We start from the raw sequence: 18,288 nt of genomic DNA, 5'->3' as shown, positions 1-18,288 counted from the left end.
CCAACTAGTTTATAATTAATATAAGCCTCTGTGTATTTCTTTGGGACAAAATAGCTACGGGACCTGGTAGGACAGAAACCTCTGCCAGCAGGCACAGGCCAGTAGGATTTGCTGAAGGAGGCAGAAGCAGGCAGATCTCTATGAGTTCAAGGCCAGCCTGGTCTATAAGAGCTAGTTCTAGGACAGGCTCCAAAGCTACAGAGAAACCCTGTCTTGAAAAACCAAAAAAAAAAAAAAAAAAAAAAAGACTCTAATGACATTTTTTTAAAAATAGAAACTGACCTTAATTTTTTTTTCCTCTAGCCACACATGATCACATATACCAATAACCCCAGCACAGAAAGATCAGGAGTTCAAGGTCCATGTATACTGACCGAATCACGTCTAAAAGAGGAGGGTTGGGTTTGGGTGGTGGAGGCACACACCATTAATCCCAGCACTCCAGATCTCTGTGAGCTCAACATCAGCCTGGGCTACAGAGCGAGTTCCAGGACAGGCTCCAAAGCTACAGAGAAACGCTGTCTATAAAAATCAAAAAGGAGTGGGGCTGTTTGTTTGCTGTTTTGGTTGTTTTTTTTTTTTTTGGTTTTTTTGTTTTTACACAAGGTCTCACTAAAGTTTTAAGAAAGTTAGCTGTCCTGAAGATAGGTCTGTAGACCAAGCTGGCCTCAAGCTCACAGATGCTCCTGAGTTCTTCGACTATTAAGTATGTGCTACCACACCCAGCCACTCAGCTACTTTAAATGTGTTTACTTTTAAGTATAACTTTTTGCTTAGTTTGGCAAATTATTAAACTGGGGGTAGATATCAGCAAAAACAACAAAACAAATAAGCATATCATTCAAACAATATTTAGCAATAAAATATATCTAAAGCAAACTAATTATTATATCTGTATGGTCTAAATAGGTCTTTTTAAGAGGAAATACTATTACATACTTTTACAGATACATATTCAACTGGGATTACAAATATTTTCCCTAAATACTTAAATGGTTTTCAATTTTAAAAAAATTTATATCCTATGTGCATTATGCACACCATGTAAACACCTAGTGCCCTCTGACATCAAAGGAGGGTGTGGGATCCCCTGAAAGTGGAGCTGTAAGCTTCCATGTGGTTCACTGCAACAACAGTAAGTTCTCTTAGCTGATGAGTTGTCTCTACAGCCCAGCCCCCTTTTCTAATTTTATTGACACTACATTATGCTCTGAAATTAATACTTCTGGGCAAAAATAAACTTTAACCTTGCTTCTAACAAATTCCTAAATATTTACACATAATCCATTCTAAAGATAAATAACTAGCTTCAGTATAGCTACTACATAGATCTCTCTTATCCAAAGTAGGTATGTTGTTTCCTTCCTTTTTTTTTTCTGAGACTGGGTCTCACTATATAACACTGGGTGTCCAGGAACTTGCTATATACACCAGGCTGGCCTTGAACTCAAAGACCAGCCTGCCTCTGCCTCCCGAGCACTGAGATTAAAGGTGTGCTATATACGGCTTTGTCCTATATGCACTAATGCATTACTATATAATACTAAAGGAACTTGCCCTTCTGGTTTATACCTGTGCTTCCTCTGATTTGTTATTCTTGTATACTGTGGTCACTATTAAGCAGATAAAGGTTATTTGATGTGATAGTACTGTTAGCTTGACAGACTCTAGAACCACCTGGATGGAGATGGGCCTTTCAGCACGCCTATGGGATCGTTCTGAAACCCCCCAGACTGGCACCCTGGACTGTAGAGCCAAATGATGTCGGATGTCCTTCGGTATATGTGTTGCTTTTATTGGTTAATGAATAAAGCTGCTTTGGCCTATGGCAGCAGAGAATATAGCCAGGCTGGAAGAGATAGAGAGTAGGCGGAGTCAGCGGAGTCAGTGAGAAGCAATGTAGCTGCCAAAGGAGAAGGACACGCGGAACCTTACAGGTAGGCCAGAGCCTCGTGGTGATACGCAGATTAATACAAAAGGGCTAATTTAAGGTATAAGATGTAAGAGTTAGTTAATAAGAAGCCTGAGCTAATAGGCTAAGCAGTGTTGTAATTAATATAGTTTCTGTGTGATTATTTGGGTCTGTGTGGCGGGGAACAAAAGAGCACCCTTCATTTACAGATAGAGAAGGAGAATTTAGCAGCAAGCAAGCATTTGCTGCTTTCTGTTTACACAATGCAGATGCAATGTGATAATCAGCTTCCTATTCCTGTCACCATGCATCTCTGCCTGCTGCCATATCTTCTCTGCTAATATGAACTGTATCCCTCAGGAACTATAAACCAAAACCATAGCAACAGAGAAGTAACTAGGATACTCAGACAAAGCACCATGAAACATCTATAGGTGATCAGACTGAACTGGCCAGTAAATGATTCACAGGTGAGTAGGACATACACTGTGGATGCCCTAAACAAATAAATGACATGTTTCAGCCGGGATAGCACCCATGTCACTGTGGCCCTCATGACAGTGCAGAATTTACAGCTTCTAGGTTGTGGGGCTAAAGTGTGTGAGCTGAGTTAGCAGAGCACACTCGGCCCTGAGTTTACAGCCAGCACCAAACAAACAACAATAAACCTTTTGAATTGTTATTTCCAGAATTTTCCATTTAATAATTTCAGATATAAGCTCACTGAAGATAAACTGTAGACACTAAAATCACAAAAGAAAGAAATTGCTATATTTCATTTTCCTAATTAGCCATTATAGGTAAAAGTATTATAAAGTTTGTCTTTGACTGAGAAAAAGGCAAATATATTAGTTATTGGTTATAAAGAGTATGAACAGGCTAGAGAGATGGCTCAGTAGTTTACAGAACTTGTTCCTCCTGCAAAGGAACACACATGATGGTAGTTCATAGCCCTCTGTAACTCTGGTTCAAGGGGGTCTAATGCCTTCGTCTGACTTCTGAAGGCACCAAGGACACACACAGTGCATATACATACATGCAGGCAAAACACTTTGACACATTAAAATAAAATAAAATAAAACTAAAAAAAAATCAAAACATTAAAAAACTTTGGGTTTTGGGTGCTGTAGATAACTTGGTGTTTAAGAGCACTGGCTGCGCTTCCAGAAAACCAACATTCAGTTCCCAGCTGAACAAACACATGGCGGCTCCCAACTGTCTGTAACTCCAATTCCAGAGGGTCCAACAACCTCTTCTAGCCTCTACAGGCACTGTATATACATGGTAAACAGACGTAAATGTAGGCAAAACACCCATACACATAAAATAATGATAAATAAACCTTTACTTTTTAATTGGGTTTCTACTGAACAGAGAAAAAAAAATGGTATCTCCTGCAAATTTTAAAAAGTAATTTTTTATCTTTAAATATTCAGAGAGGATAGCCTGCACCCATGAGTCTGCAAGAAGTGCTAACTGTGCTCAGTCACAGGGCAGTAAAATTAAAAGGAAGAGACCATGAAGGTGGAAAGGCGGCATGTTGCAGAGGTCCGGGGGAGCCCAGGGGAAAACCCGGGATGAACACCATCATGACAAATTATTTGCATGAATAAAACTGTCAAAGAACAAATAAATACTCTCTATAAAAAAAAATCAGGCTGACAAAATGGCTCAGTAAGTAAAGGCACTTGTCACTACACCTGGGACTTACATGGTTGGAAGGAGAGAACTAATTCTTACGGGTGGTCCTCTCACCTCTAGACATATGCTGTAGCACACACACATGAAATAAATAAATAAATGCCATTAATTTCTTTTTCTGCCAGGTGGTAGTGGTGCATGCCTTTAATCCCACCACTAAGGAGGTACAGGAAGGCAGATGGAGTTCCAGGATAGCCAGGGCTACATAGAGTAACCCTGTCTTGTGGGGAGTGGGGAGGGAATGCCAGTTAAAATCAAAGACTAAATACCTTTTCAAATAGTCTGGTCTCCTTGCAAATGTTTAGGAATCTAATGAGTGTGCCCAGCACCTTACCTCTGCAGCCATGAAAGCCAAGGTGTGCATGCCATGGGTGTAGCCTGTGACACAGCAGACAACTGCCAGTCCACAGCAGGAGAGCAGCATAGCAATCAACAAAGACAGGACTCTCCCGTGGCTGCTCATTGGTGTGGTGGGAGAGAAGGAAAGCTGCAAAACAAAACAGAGAGACAGTTCACTGCCCCACCACAGCAACTGCAGAGAATTCAAGATCAAGCTTGCTATGTTTGCTTGGGGCACTACACTAACATAGAAAAGCCCAAATTCGACCATGACATAAATGCAATGAGTTGAGATTTTTAAAACGATATTTATCATTTAATTCATCATATACAACAGACTCTATACTTAGATTCTCCAGTATCCTTCTACCATGAGATTACAATCTCTAGAAGGATGTTCAGTTATCTCCTCTAACAACATATAGGACTCAGAACAGTATCCTGGTTCTGCTGTTTCTGTTTGTCTTGCTCTAATCGTGGAAGATTAGAATTCACTTGCAGCCTATTAGCCTGTTAGGGAAAGAACAATGGAGAGGAATTACAGGATTACCACTCATAATGGCATGTTAATACTAGGCAAGGACAAGTGACTGCCTAGAAAAGAGACCTGGTGTTGAAATTCCTGTTGTACTGAGTGTAGGCTACAACCAGCCCAGAAAGGAAGGCTGGAAACTCCTATTTGTAACAAGAATGAAACTCTTCTAGAGTGAGATTAACTCTGGAAGAAGTGCAAGGCCATCTCCATGAACACTGAGTAAAGAGAGGGACACAGGTCATAGAGTGGGTTCAACTGGGAGGCAGCACTTCAAACCTGTTTGCCTCAGCCTGTATCAGGTGCTTGCTGTGCAGGTCTGACCTCAAGTCACAGGCTGATCTTATACCCAAACAGGAAATAGAAACAGCTCATTCAGTCTTGACACCAAGAAAACCAGCACAAACCAGTGAGAAAGAAAAGCGCCACAACCAGGGCAAAAGGAGGAGGAAACGAAACAAAACAAAAATCAGGAAACATCCAGAAAAGTTCAAGCTGTATACAATCACAGTTCCTGATCTAAGATAAGGGTGGTGGGGGTGACTACAGAGTTTGGGGGATGACAGTGAGGGCGGGGTGGCCTACAGCTGTGGCAGAAGCTCCTCCAGAAAGAGGCTGTGTCAGATGACCTAGAAGTCCCCTCTGAGTTATCCCAAGCATGCAGCCTGTGCCTTTCTCACTTTACTTCTTACCTCAAACCTGGCACACACACATGCGACTGAGCAATCAAAGAGGTGGCTAAAAACTTACATATTCAAATCGGTCTTTGCAGAGCTGAACCATCAAGTGCAGAAAAACAAGTCCGGCAAACCAGAGGCACCACATCACCACCTCCTCCACAGTCTGGACATTCAGCACACCAAAAATGAAAATGAACTTGTAGAAAATAAAATTCCAAAACTTGTCTTTGAGATGCTAAAAAGAAAAAAGTGGGTAAAGGTGAGTTCCATCATACAAAGTCTATGTACGAGATGCTAACGTAACAAAAGCAAGGACATTCCTCACAGAATAGAGCCGGACAGCCACAAAGTCATCTCAGAACTGAAACTTGTAATCTGGAACAGCCAGGAAGTTTCAGCCAATAAAAAAGCATTTTTTATATTAGTCTAGTCCTTACGCAAAATATTTTAGGTTTACATGTACAGTAGAAAATATCAGCAAGGGTTATCAGTATTACTTCAATAATTTTTATTGATTTTTTAATTTATATTATTTCTGCACTCTGACTTAATCAACAATAGAAAATATTAGATTTTCTAAATAAAATATTAAGCATGGCTTGGGAGATGGCTCAGTAGGTGCAGTAGTTGCCACGCAGCATGAAGACCTGAGTTTGGAACCCTCGCACCCAAGTAAAAGCCAGTGGAGAAGGCACACTTGTCTGTAACCCCAGTACTGAGGGGCAGAGACAGCCAATCCTTGCAGCTCATTGGCCAGTCTAGCTAAACTGATGAGCTCCAGGTTCAGGAAAACCAGTCTCAGAAAAATAAGATAGAAAGGGCTAGAGAGAAGGTTTGTGGTTAAGAGCCCTTACTGCTCTTGCAGAATATCTGACTGGACTCCATTCCCAGCACCCACATCAGGCAGCTTACAAGGCACATTGTGCAGTAAACTGATGCAGACATATACACAAAAAGAACACAATGTTTTAAATCTTAAGGAGAAAAAAAGATGGAAAGCAATTGAGAAAGTCCCTTAAAGTCAACCCCTGGCCTCCAGACACATGCAAATACATGCACACACCCACAATGTATACAACATACACACACTACACACAAGAAAATAATAAAAATTAAAAGGTCACTTGCTAGTATATAAAATATAAAAATATAAAAACAACAATAAAAAATTTAAAACTACGTCTATCCACACAGCTAAGTATAGTTATGCCTGCCTGCAATTCCAGCACTTGGGAAGCCAATCTGGGCTAACAGAAAAAAAAAAAAAAAAGACCTAAAACCAAACCAAAAGCAGATTAAAAATAAAATAATGCCCTTAATATTTTTTTTTCTTCATCCAATATGCAATATTTTATTTTTGGACACTGTTTTTTCTCACATATTAATGTGAGAACTTTATCACTGTAGGTAAATGTTCTCTAGATATATCAGCATACTGACTTAACAGTAACTAAGAGACTCAAATTGTTTTTAATTCTCCCTATTCAAAAAATATTTTATGAAAATACATATATTTGAATGAGTTTCTAATTCAACACTATTTAAAAGAAGACTACAAAGGTCTTATTATTTTTAAGAACAGCCATCTACTTTCTAAACAGCAGTTAAGGTGTGCCATAAGCAGTAGATTATGTTATTTCTTTGCTATATTATTTTTTTAATTGTTTTATCTGTATGAATGTTTTGTCTGCGTGCTATATCTGCACCACGTGAATGCCTGGTACTCCCAGAGGTCAGAGTGCTAGAACACCCAACACTGGAGTTACAGGTGGTGGTGAGCCACCATGTGGGTTCTGGGGATCAAGCTCTGGTCCTCTGCAACAGCAATAAGGTGCTGAGTCATCCAGTCCTTATCATCTTTTTTAAATTGAAACTTTCAGTTTTAAAAATTGTCACTTTCTTGGGGCACGGGAAAAGGCAAGGGGACAGCAAATGAGTCCTAGCTCTTACAAATATTAAAATATCTGATTACCCAGCTATTGATGGAAGGGTAAGAATCCGGGTAAAGATAAGAATGAACGAATATCACTTTTTTCCTCTTTATTTTGAGACAGGCTCTCTTCATGTAGCCCTGGCTGTTCTGGAACTTATTATGTAGACCAGGCTGCCCTCAAACTCAGAGATCCACCTGTCTCTGCCTCCTGAGTGCTGGGATTAAAGTCATGTGCCACCGCTCAGTGAAAACGCGACTTCCAATGAGACTTTCATACACAATTTCTAAGGAGTACAAACATTTACAAGTTGAAGTTAAAGCTGGGGATACGGTTTAGCAGCACCTGTGATCCCATCACTCAGGACTGGAAAGCAAAGGCAAGAAGGTCTTGAGTTTGAGGTCAGCAGGACCCCAACACAAAGAATAGAATTACTTTGAGAGTTTAAATGTGACTCTAATTAGATACCTTGAATTCAGAGAACAAAGTTAACTAGGGGAAAAAAAGAGTATCCTCTATTTCTATCCATTGCAAAGGCAGACACCAGCAGCATTGCTCCTGCTGCCCTTACACAGTGAATACGGCTAGTGTGGACCCTGGTTCTGAACACCACACCCCAACACAGTAAGCCTGGAATCGGGGGTGAACGTCTGTTCCCTAGGCAGGGAAAGTAGAAGAACCTGAAATATCCCTGGCTGTGATTCCTGGCTGTGCCACTGTACAGTGTGGGGTCGCTGACACGTCATGCTTCAGTTTTCCAAGCATAAAATAGGTCTTAGTATAACAGCCTAGTCTCACAGAATAGGTGATGAATTAAGTGGCTTAATAAATGTAAAGTGCTTTCTTTTCTTTCTTTCTTTGAGCCAGGGCTTCTCTGTGTAGCCCTGGCTGTTCTGGAGCTCGTTCTCTACCTCAGGCTGGCCTGGAACTTGGAGATCCGCCTGCCTCTGCCTCCTGAGCACTGGGAGTAAAGGAATGTACCACCACCACACAGCCTGTAAAGAGCTTTTTTTAAATGCATTAAATGCTTTAAATATATTTAAAATCAAAACTCTCTGGCTGGGTTGATGCTCAGTGCTTATAAGCATTTGCTGCTCTTATAAAGAATACAACACAACTTTATACTTCCCAGTACCTGCACAGTAACTGACAACCCTCTGTAATCTCTAACTCCAGTTCTAGGGGATCCAATTCCTTCTTCTAGCCTCCATGGGCACCAGACACACAAATGGTACACTTACATACATGTAGGTAAAACACTGGTATAAAAAAGAATAAAATTTTAAAAGCAGAAAGAGAGGGGCTGGAGAGATGACTCAGTGGTTAAGAGCACTGATTGCTCTTCCAGAGGACGGGTTCAATTCCTAGCACCAACATGACAGCTTACAACTGTCTGTAATTTCAGTTCCAGAAGATCTGACACCCACGGCAAAACACCAGTGCACACAAAATAAGTATTTTTTAAGTAGGCTAAAATAATTTAATATGAGAGAGAGAGAGAGAAAGAGAGAGAGAGAGACCCCTCTCATGCTCTAAGGCTCTACTTAACTGTTAGTATTTATACCATTTTAGGTAGTCAGTGTCTTTGTCTCTAATGTTAGCCTTATTTTTTAAACTTTAAGCACCCACAGAGCAAATATATGCCAATTCTTCGAGTCTTATTTCAAAATAGTTCTTTTTTGTTGTCGTTAGTTTGTTTTTTGAGAAAGGGTTTCTCTGTCTAGTCCTGGCTATCCTAGAACTCACTATGTAGACCAGGCTGGACTCAAACTCAGAGATCCACTTGCCTCTGCCTTCCAAGTGCTGGATTTAAAGGCATATGTCATCCCTGCTTAGCTCTCAGAATAGTTCTTAATAAATGCTACTGGGTGGCATTAATAACAAAATAAGCCAGCAAAAAATAGCATAAAGATGTGTTCTATACTGAAAAGGCTAAGTTGGGGGAATAACAAGAGTTTCAAATACCTGAAGATATTTACATTTACTGTAAATTTTGACCTGACACCACACACGTTAGAGAAAACAAAACACTGAAGGCCCACTGCTGCCACTCAGACAGCCTGCCACAGGCCTGGGCCATTTCTAGCTCAGAAAGAATGAAGAACCAAGTATCAAATGGAGCTTCTGAGCCAGAAGTAAGGATAATCCCAGCAAGGGTGGCTGAGCCGTGAGGACTGCGAGTTCAAGGGCAGCCTGCTCTACAAAGCAAGTTCCAGGCCTGCAGAACTACATAGCAAGGTCCTGTTTCAATAAAACAAAAAATCGTGGAGAAATAGTTACAATGGGATAGACTAGCTATCAAGAGTATAATTAAAGTATTTTATCAAGGCTAACTTTTCTAATTTTTATCACTGTGCTGTGAAAACTCAGGAAGTTATCCTTGCTCTTGGAACATATTCTGAAGTATCTGGGGTAAAACTGTATGATGTCCAGACTTAATTCCAAATGAATCAGAAAATCTATGTAAGCAGGAAGTGACTCCAAGGACTAAAAGATGGCTCAGTACTACAAGAACTGATGACTGAGCCCCCAGTTCAGTAAAGAACCCCCAGCTGAGACATTCAAGTAGAGAAATAGGGGCGGACACTTAAAATTCTCCTCTAGCTTCCATATGTGCCAAGTATAGGTGAGCACATTTATATACGCAACACACACTCACACTCACACACACACACGAATAAAACTAAAAAGTGAAACTGGATAAAGCGCATCCGGGAGTTCTTGGTAGAATTCATGGAACTTTTCTATATACTTGAAATTACACCAAATTTAATAGTGCTTTTAAATTTTCTTTGCAAGAATCTGATTGCTTGCCGGGCGGTGGTGGCGCACGCCTTTAATCCCAGCACTTGGGAGGCAGAGGCAGGCGGATCTCTGGGAGTTCGAGGCCAGCCTGGTCTACAAAAGCTAGTTCCGGGTCGGGCACCAAAGCTACAGAGAAACCCTGTCTCGAAAAACCAAAAAAAAAAAAAAAAATCTGATCGCTTACCTGTCTCTCACTCACTCGAAGAGGACCAAACACAATACACTGGATAAGCTTAGCCACCAACATCAAAACACAGCAAGCAGTGTTCACCAAAACCTGTACACATATCAAAGAAAGAAAGGAAGTTTAGTTCTGGTGAAATACAAACACAGTGTAATGTTTCCTATGAGGAATTAGACGGCCATTCCCAGAACAGAGTCTTCCTGGTTTTCTACCAGTACAAACTAAATGCTATCAAAGCTAAACAAGGATGGGACGTGGGGAAAGGAGCGCCAGCTTCACAGCTCACTGAGTCAGACCCTGTCCCAGTGGGTACCCTCCAGCAGACCACCCTTTCCTTCCAACTTGACAGGACACAACAGAAACTCTGTGCTGTTTCTGTAAAACTGTATTACCAAGCTTGGCATGATGGCACACACCTGGAATCCACACACTAGGAGAGCTGAGGCAGGAGGACTAGAAGCCCAATCCAGACACCGTCTCAATAAATAAACAAATAAATAACCATGCAGAAGTATGTGCCTTCATTCCTACATGAACACTAAGGTAGCTGTTGGCTAACTGGTCTAGAAGTCATCATGATCAGTAAAATCCAGAACTCAAAAATGCTGCCCTGACAAACAGGGAAGGGTAGGAAGGCACACGGTCTGGAAAAAAAGTCAGGACTACAGAATGGAAGAATACTCTGTGACACCAGTGTCAAAACCAAGGCATTCTTCCACTTGCTGAGAAAACTTCCTTCTTGAAAATAATTTTAAAATGGTATTTTCAGACCTAAACAGCAAATGGGCAAGTCATCTTTCCCTTACTTTGGCTCCTGCCATTGTTTGGAGATAGATTCTCTTGCCCCCCAGGTTGCCCTTGAACTAATTTCCTATTCTCCTAGCTCCAGTTCCTAAGCTCTAGGATGATAGGCTTGTGCCACCACGTCCATCTGGTTGTCCCTCTACTTTTAAAAGCAAACTATAATGGGCGAGGCAGGGAGAGAGGGAGGGAGGAGAGGGAATATGATGAAAAGGCCCTGTAAGACAGCAAGCCTCACATCCCAGCAGGCTGCCTCTGTATCTCCCAGCACACACTCGTGTGGCAGAACACACACTGGAGATCTAACTCAGTACAAAAAGATTCAATCATCTTTAGTTCTATTCTGTTGCCAATGGGGCCAAGAAGATATTTTTAAAGGAATAAAACAAAAATAGTTCCACCTTGGGGAAAGAACTATTTGGTATTTAAATCCTTTGATTAATCAGGTGGGGAACCCAGCTCAGAGTTCCAGGCCAGCCACAAACAAAACAAACCCCAGAATTATAAGGAACTTTCAGTTTGGTCCCAGCACACATGTTGAGCAGCTCACAACTGCCTGTAACTTTAGGTCTAAAAAAATCTATCATTGCTGGCCTCCATGGGCACAGCGTAGGTGCATAGACACACATACATACTTAATATGAAATAAAATCTTTATAAAATGGAGTGGGCTAGAGATGGCTCAGCAGTTAAGAGCACTGGCTATTCTCCTAGAGGACATGGGTTTGATTGCCAGCATCCATGTGGTGTCCCACAACTGCCAGTCTCAAAACCAACACCTTTCACTGCACACACACAAGTGGTAGACCAACACACCATGCACACAGGTAAAACACCCATACACATAATACATAAAATCTCAAATAAAATTTTAAATAATTTTTATTTATTTAAATAATAAATAAACTGACACCTGACAATGCTCATTTGTAAGGCACTGATGTAGACTTGTAAGAGGAGCACTTCCCTTGGATTTGCCAGTCAGTGAGAATTTCAGTCATATAAAGCAGAGGAAATGTCACCCACAACCACAACCCTCATACCAAATCTGTCTTCAGCAGGCAAATGGGGTATTTTTAAAAATCGGCTAAACCCCCCAGCTTAACTGCAAGCTGTTTTTAAAAAGGGCTCTTCCTGGTTTACTCGGCATCACATGAGTTCAAACACACAAATGCAATACGTTCAGTAAGTGCTCAAGGACAGGAGAAAGGTAGAAAACGAAGACCTTGAACCTGAACTCCAAAATCAGACTTAGAGTCTATCATTACTTCTCTATCCCAAACAGCACCACTGTACCAAAGTCATAAAACAAAACTTAATTTTATCACTTTCAGTTAAGCTTTTTAAAGTTTTTGACTTAAAAAAATATGTATAAAAAGTTTCTTTGGAGGGTGGAAAGATCGCTCAGCAGTTAAGAGCACTTCCTGCTCTATCATAAGCCCTTCTTCAAGTCCCAGCAACCGCGTGGTGGTTCACAGGCACTGGGACTTCAGCTTCAGGGTATCCAACACCTTCTTCTGGCATCCACTGGACCTGCACTCACACTGGACGTGCACGCGCGCGCGCGCGCACACACACACACACACACACACACACACACACGATTTTTCTTCAGTTATTTTTTTTTTTTGAAAAGTTCCAATTTATACTGTCTCCCACCTCCAACAGCAAGTCTCTCATGGATAAACATTTCTATTTTAATCTAAATGGGAGATTTGAAAATTAGCATGTCTAAGTAAAACAGAGCTTGAAAAAGCGTATGGAGTCACTCCTGGTGACAGACCTACCGTACAAACTACATGAGAGGCTCAAACAGGAGGGCTGCAAATTCAGGGCTACTTAACTAGACCCTGCCTCAAAGAACAGAGAAAAGGGAGGGAAGAAAAGGAGGGGTAGGAAAAAGTATATAGCCACTGGGAAGAAAATGTATTAAAAAAAATAACATCCATAAGAAAATGAAACCAACAATGATATGGAAGAATTAACACTGTTTGAAGGTTCTGAATAGTGCTTTCCTACAATACTGCAACGACTACGGGTGATTCTATATCTAGTTACAGAGAAAAGTCTTGCAGCTGAAGGTTAAATGCATTTGTTGCTCTTGCAGAGGACCCACTTAGCTTCCTACACCCATATAATGGTTCACAGCCATCCAGAACTCCAGAGACTCTAATGCCACCTCCTGCCCTCCAAACGCACTAGGCATGCATGTGGTGCACACTTATACATGCCGGCTAAACATTCATACCCATAAAATAAGCCTTACAATTTTTAAAGAAAATGTCTTAACTTCACAAGTATCGTGTCTTTCCAATAAACGCAGTGACTTCTCCAACTCAGCTGCAAATATAACTATGGCACCAAGCATGGTGGCCCAGGTCTACAGGCCTGTCACTGGAGGCTGAGGCACAAACACTGGCGTTGAGAGTGGGCAGCACAGACTTGGTCTCCAAAATCAGAAAACAAAAAGAAACCAAACACACTTGAAGAACTCAAAGGGTCCTAGCTGGAGCATTCTTCCTTTCTAGTATATGCCAAATCAGATACCTTTGACACTCTTGCAGAATTGACACCAGCCCAGATTTCCAGCCCCAGAACTATGGAACAAACTGAGTCTCCAAGAACCATAAAGATCAAAGCTTAGCACTCGGGAGGAAGAGGCAGGCAGATCTCTGAGTTAGAGGCCAGCCTGGTACAGAGTGAGTTCCGGAACAGGAAGGGTTCGTTACACAGAGAAACCATGTCTCCAAAAATATAATAAAATAAATAAAAATAAAAAACACCTTCCCCCCCCCAAAAAAAACAAACCCCGCACGAAGCTCAGTTGCAGCAAGCCTGATCTGAGCAGCCGCTTCCTTTTCGCTCAGACAACAGTGAAGAGCTATTTTAATATTTTATCTGCTCTGTACAGCTTACTAATTTTTTCTCACAGGCAGAATCCAAACAAGCTAAAAGGTTTCGCCTGTATCATAGCAGAAAAAATGGAGCACGAGTCCATCACTGAAGGCTTCACTGAATAAACACTCATCCAGGAGATCTACGTGAGGCACTAACATCAGCCCAGGAAGGGATACGTACTTGTGTGTCAAGGTAACTTTAGATAAAAATTCAAAGGCGCATCCAGGTCACAAGGGGGGGGGGAGGCAGGTGCAGGTGAGAAACAGAAGAGTTTTCACATGTATACATGTATAATCCATAGAAATGAACTGTGTAAACTACTTGAGACAGCCTGGATGTTTCGTAGGTTATCACTTCAGGCCAGCACCAATTACAAAATCCTGGCAATGGGAAACAGGTGGCCGGAGACCTACTTTCACTGGCTATCACGTTGGTTTCCTCTGACCTTTGAATTACGAAATTTGTAGCCAAGCAGTGGTAGCACCCAGGAGGCAGAGGCAGGCGGAGGGAGCACTATGAGTTGGGGGCTAGCCTGATCTACAGAGTGAGTTCCAGGACAGCCAGGGCTGTTATACCCAGAAATCCTGTCTCAACAAGAAGAATAAAAGAAGTATGAACTGGTAGAATCTGTCCTTTAAATTCTTAAGTTTAGAACTGACCTGGCCAGTTCTGAAATTCCACCTACTTTTCTCACCGCAGGTGGCAGAAGAGTGAGAACCCCAAAGAAGTCTGTCAAAAACGCAGCCACAAGCTACAAGTTAGCCTGGGCCCCACACCTGGAGCTAAGTAAGAGCTTCAAAGGTTTCTCACCTCCTTTCTCACAGCGGGGCTACCTCCTGGTACCCCAGGTACTACTTTTCACCCTCTCCCTTTCAAGTCGGTAGAGCTGCCGAGGTCAGGGAGCACTCTGCAGAACTCCTCCCCAATACTGTTTGCCCCAGTTCACAGCTTAGGCCCCTTGCCACCTCCAAACCCCACCGGGTGCTGTGTGTGCATCGACCATCACCTCGCCTGTTTCGCCTTATTTACATATGAATCATGTGAGGGTAGGGGAAAGTGCTCTTCACAGCTGTGTCTTCCAGAGAGCTGAAAATAGCATCTCTGAAAGGTTCTGAACTGAGTGTGCTAATACAAAACCTCCTGCAAGGCTGAACTGTGTTCTACAAAGAGTTCTGGGGAGCCTAACGCACAACACAGTAACTAATAAGATTTGCAGCTGACAAAAGCCCGGTTCTTGCCCATCTAGCTTGACCTTGGCAGGTTTTCATTTTTGTTTTTATTGGTGAGTACTATATAAATGCCCATGAGTGGGGCTCAAGAAGCATCCACAAAGGCCCACCCCACAGTCACTCAGAAACGCTAGCAGTCAGGCCACAGGGGAAGTGTGCTGGGGGTGCAGGAACAAAGCTGCTCCAGTACAAAGTGGGTGCAAGATGATAAAGTTCTGGGCACATAAGAGAAGTCGGGGCAGCCACGGGACGCCAAAAACGAGCATGTCAAAACTCCAGAAGAGGTGGAAGAAAAGCTGCACCAAGTTCAACTGAGAAATAATAATGACTGGGGGGGGGGGAGACCAATTTGCATGCGGCAAGACTGTAGGAAGAAAAAAAAAAACATTTCTTAAAAACGATTCTCAGAAAAACCAAAAGGCCTTGGGTAATGTTTTATGAAGCGGTATTAACTTTGGAATTTGAACATGGGTTCTGCAAGAAGAAATATATGATTAAGAAAAAAATCATTAAACAATACTACTGTCTGTTCTATGGCTACAATAGTGGTTCCTGTTGAGCGTCCTGCTATCTCAGGTTGAAAAGAGCGCCTCAAGGACTGCCCTACAGTCTTCGCGTCGGTAGAAAGCTCTCGCCACGGAATTCTAAGTTGTTTACCCTGCCACACAAATGCACAGCGATCTGAAATTAAACAAGATGTGATGTGAACTGAATTCTTTCTCTCCTCCATTTGGTAAAGAACGGCTCATCTCTACACAGGAGTAGAGAAATGGGAACTTCACTGTTCACTGCCTCCTGTTAAACTATTTATCAAAGGACCGGGAGCTTAATCTACAGCCCCCGGAGTTCACAAATCCCTCTGCCTCCTGATGAAGCACAGTGGGAGTAATTATAACAAATGAGTTGCTGATAATTCCACCAACTTAGAATATTAACCCCTCAGTCATTCTCAGCTTGCTCTAGGCGCCAAGCGAGAACTCCGAGAAGATCCCACAAGCCATAGTAAATCCAAGTGACAAATTTTAAATCCTAGAGCAACTTTTTCATATTTCCGAGGGTTTACAGACGAGCCATTCAAGTGCAAGGTGAGAGCAAAATTTCCGCACATCTGCCTAGCCTGAAATGATGTAATAAACGAAGACAGTACTTGTGCCATGTGAACGTTGCTTATCTCGCCCGGACAGAACAAACTAGAAACCTTGTTTGAAAATGGACCGCTAAGGGAGAAATCGAGTTCAAAGCAGACGCTGCCGCACCGATCAGAATGTTTTGCTGCCTTCAGTCACCAGAGGGAACAGTCACCAACCACCAAGTAAAAGAAAAAGGACGCAGCTGGTTTGTTTGCTTCGTTCCACAGCGCCCGCCGGAGGGTAATCCATTACCAAATAGCAACCTTTCAAAGTTGTCTTCTTCTTTAGAGTTAAATGTCTGTCCCAACCCGTCCAAACACTTAAAATGTCCCCTAACTCTCGGCCCTCGCTTCCTCGAAAACCCGCCCACAACACCGCCGAGCCGGGCGCCACTGGCCCCGGCTCTTGCCCCGCTGCCCTGGAGTCCGCGGGCCGGGCCCGACCGCCCTTCCGTGGGCCGGCCGTTCAGCCGGGCGACCCGGCCCCTTCCCTCCGCGGCTCGCCACGCTCAGAGCACCGCTCGGAGCACCGCTCGGCCTCCAGCCCCACGCTCGCGACCCCCCCCCCCCCCAGCCGCCCCCGGCCTCCTCAGCCCAGGTCAGCGCCCGGCCACGCCCCCCGCGGATAAAGGGTGACTTGGCGGCCCCCGCTCGCTCGACCGCCCGCCCGCCCGCCCGCCCGCGCCCTGCCCGCAGCTTCGCTCACCCACACGAACAGGCTGTCCGACAGCAGGTACTGGGCCACGTCGCGGGCCCGGGGGCCGCCGGCGGCCAGACGCGACGGCACGAGCGCCTCGGGCTGCAGCGGGGCCGTTAGCGGCTCCGGCTCGCCGGACCCGGCCTCCGGCTGGCTGAGGGCCCGGTAGGCGCTGACGATGGTGCCGAGCAAGGCCAGGCCGCTGAGGCCCGTGTAGGTGCTGAGGCTGGGCCACGGGAAGCGCTCGAGGAAGAGCAGCGGCATGGCGGCGGCGGCGGGCTCCGGCGCCCGGGGCTCCCCGCGCTGCGGCCAGGCGCCTGCGGCGGCCTCGCGAACGGCGGCGCCCACGGGCTCTGGCGTCGCTGCCGCCGCCGCCGCGCCGGGCCGGGCCGGGTCGCTCCTAGCTGCTCGCGCCGCTCCGCCCCGCGCCGCTCCCGCTGCTGCCCCTGCCGGCGCGGAAGAACCTCGGCGGACTCGGGGCGGGCTGCCGCCCCTAGCGGGACGCGGGCGGGACAGGCGCGGGGGCGCGGCCTTCGTCCCCCGCCCCCAGCGGGCGCGCCACAGCCCCACGGGCCCCGAACCGGGCCTAGAGCCCCGCGTCCCGGCGCCCTGCAGCATCCTTGGCGACCCTGGGCCCACTGACGCCGCGGACGCGCCCCAGCCGGACTCTGGAGTGAACCCGGCCCGTGGGCAATGACGGCAGGCCTGTGTGCGTGGCCCGGCGGCAGGGTGGGGTACCCAGGCCCCTGGCCCCTTGTCCCTTGTTCCTCCCAGGCAAAGCAGGTAAACGCGTCCCACCATCCTGTGGGCTTCCCTGGTGTCCTCAAGAGGGAACATGATGCTTAGGAAATAATAGGAGCCTTGGCCACCTCTTTAATCAGATCCTAAGTCTCTGTTTACAAATAGCCGCGAGTAGACTATTTTTAAAACGGAGATAGTTTAACAGGAAATAAAAATATGCTCCCTCTTATGCTACAAGTAGAATGTAAAATGGTACTGGGCTTCTTGGGAAATGACTGTTCCTCGAAGTTAACCAAAGAGTGACCATTTGACTTGGCAGTTACCTGGCTTAAAACATCTAAGCGAGCCCGGCGATGGTGGCACACGCCTTTAATCCCACACTTGGGAGGCAGAGGCAGGCGGATCTCTGGGAGTTCGAGACCAGCCTGGTCTACAGAGCTAGTTCCAGGACAGGCTCCAAAGCCACAGAGAAACCCTGTCTCGAAAAACCAAAAAAAAAAAAAATATCTAAGCGAAATGAAAACGTACAACCACACAAAACTACCACACAGAGGTTGACAGTAGCATTATTCCTAATAAGTCAGAGGGGGGAAACTCCAATGGAATATCGTGTTTGAAAATGAAGTATGTATACATGCTACAATATAAGAAAGCGTGGAAATATGGCCGAGTCAAGCCACACACAGTATCTAAGCAGTATGCAATCCTA

At 44.4% G+C, this 18,288-nt stretch overlaps 1 protein-coding gene across 1 annotated transcript in view; it reads right to left on the bottom strand.

Moving 5' to 3' along the window:
* The window catches only part of Amfr (autocrine motility factor receptor), a 37,423-nt gene extending 20,118 nt beyond the window's left edge, over positions 1-17,305 (bottom strand). The window contains exons 1-4 of the mRNA XM_075976909.1: positions 16,848-17,305; positions 10,085-10,177; positions 5,235-5,399; positions 3,948-4,100 (exon numbers count right to left, since the gene is read on the bottom strand). Of these exons, the coding sequence (XP_075833024.1) occupies positions 3,948-4,100; positions 5,235-5,399; positions 10,085-10,177; positions 16,848-17,102 (666 nt within the window). The 5' untranslated portion in view covers positions 17,103-17,305. The remainder of the gene's footprint in view (positions 1-3,947; positions 4,101-5,234; positions 5,400-10,084; positions 10,178-16,847) is intronic.
* Between the last annotated feature and the right edge of the window lie 983 nt (positions 17,306-18,288).

Source organism: Microtus pennsylvanicus, chromosome 6, assembly GCF_037038515.1.
Source record: "Microtus pennsylvanicus isolate mMicPen1 chromosome 6, mMicPen1.hap1, whole genome shotgun sequence".
Classification (NCBI taxonomy): Eukaryota; Metazoa; Chordata; class Mammalia; order Rodentia; family Cricetidae; genus Microtus; species Microtus pennsylvanicus.
Note: the sequence above shows the minus strand (reverse complement) of the source record. Positions and strands in the feature narration are given on the sequence as shown.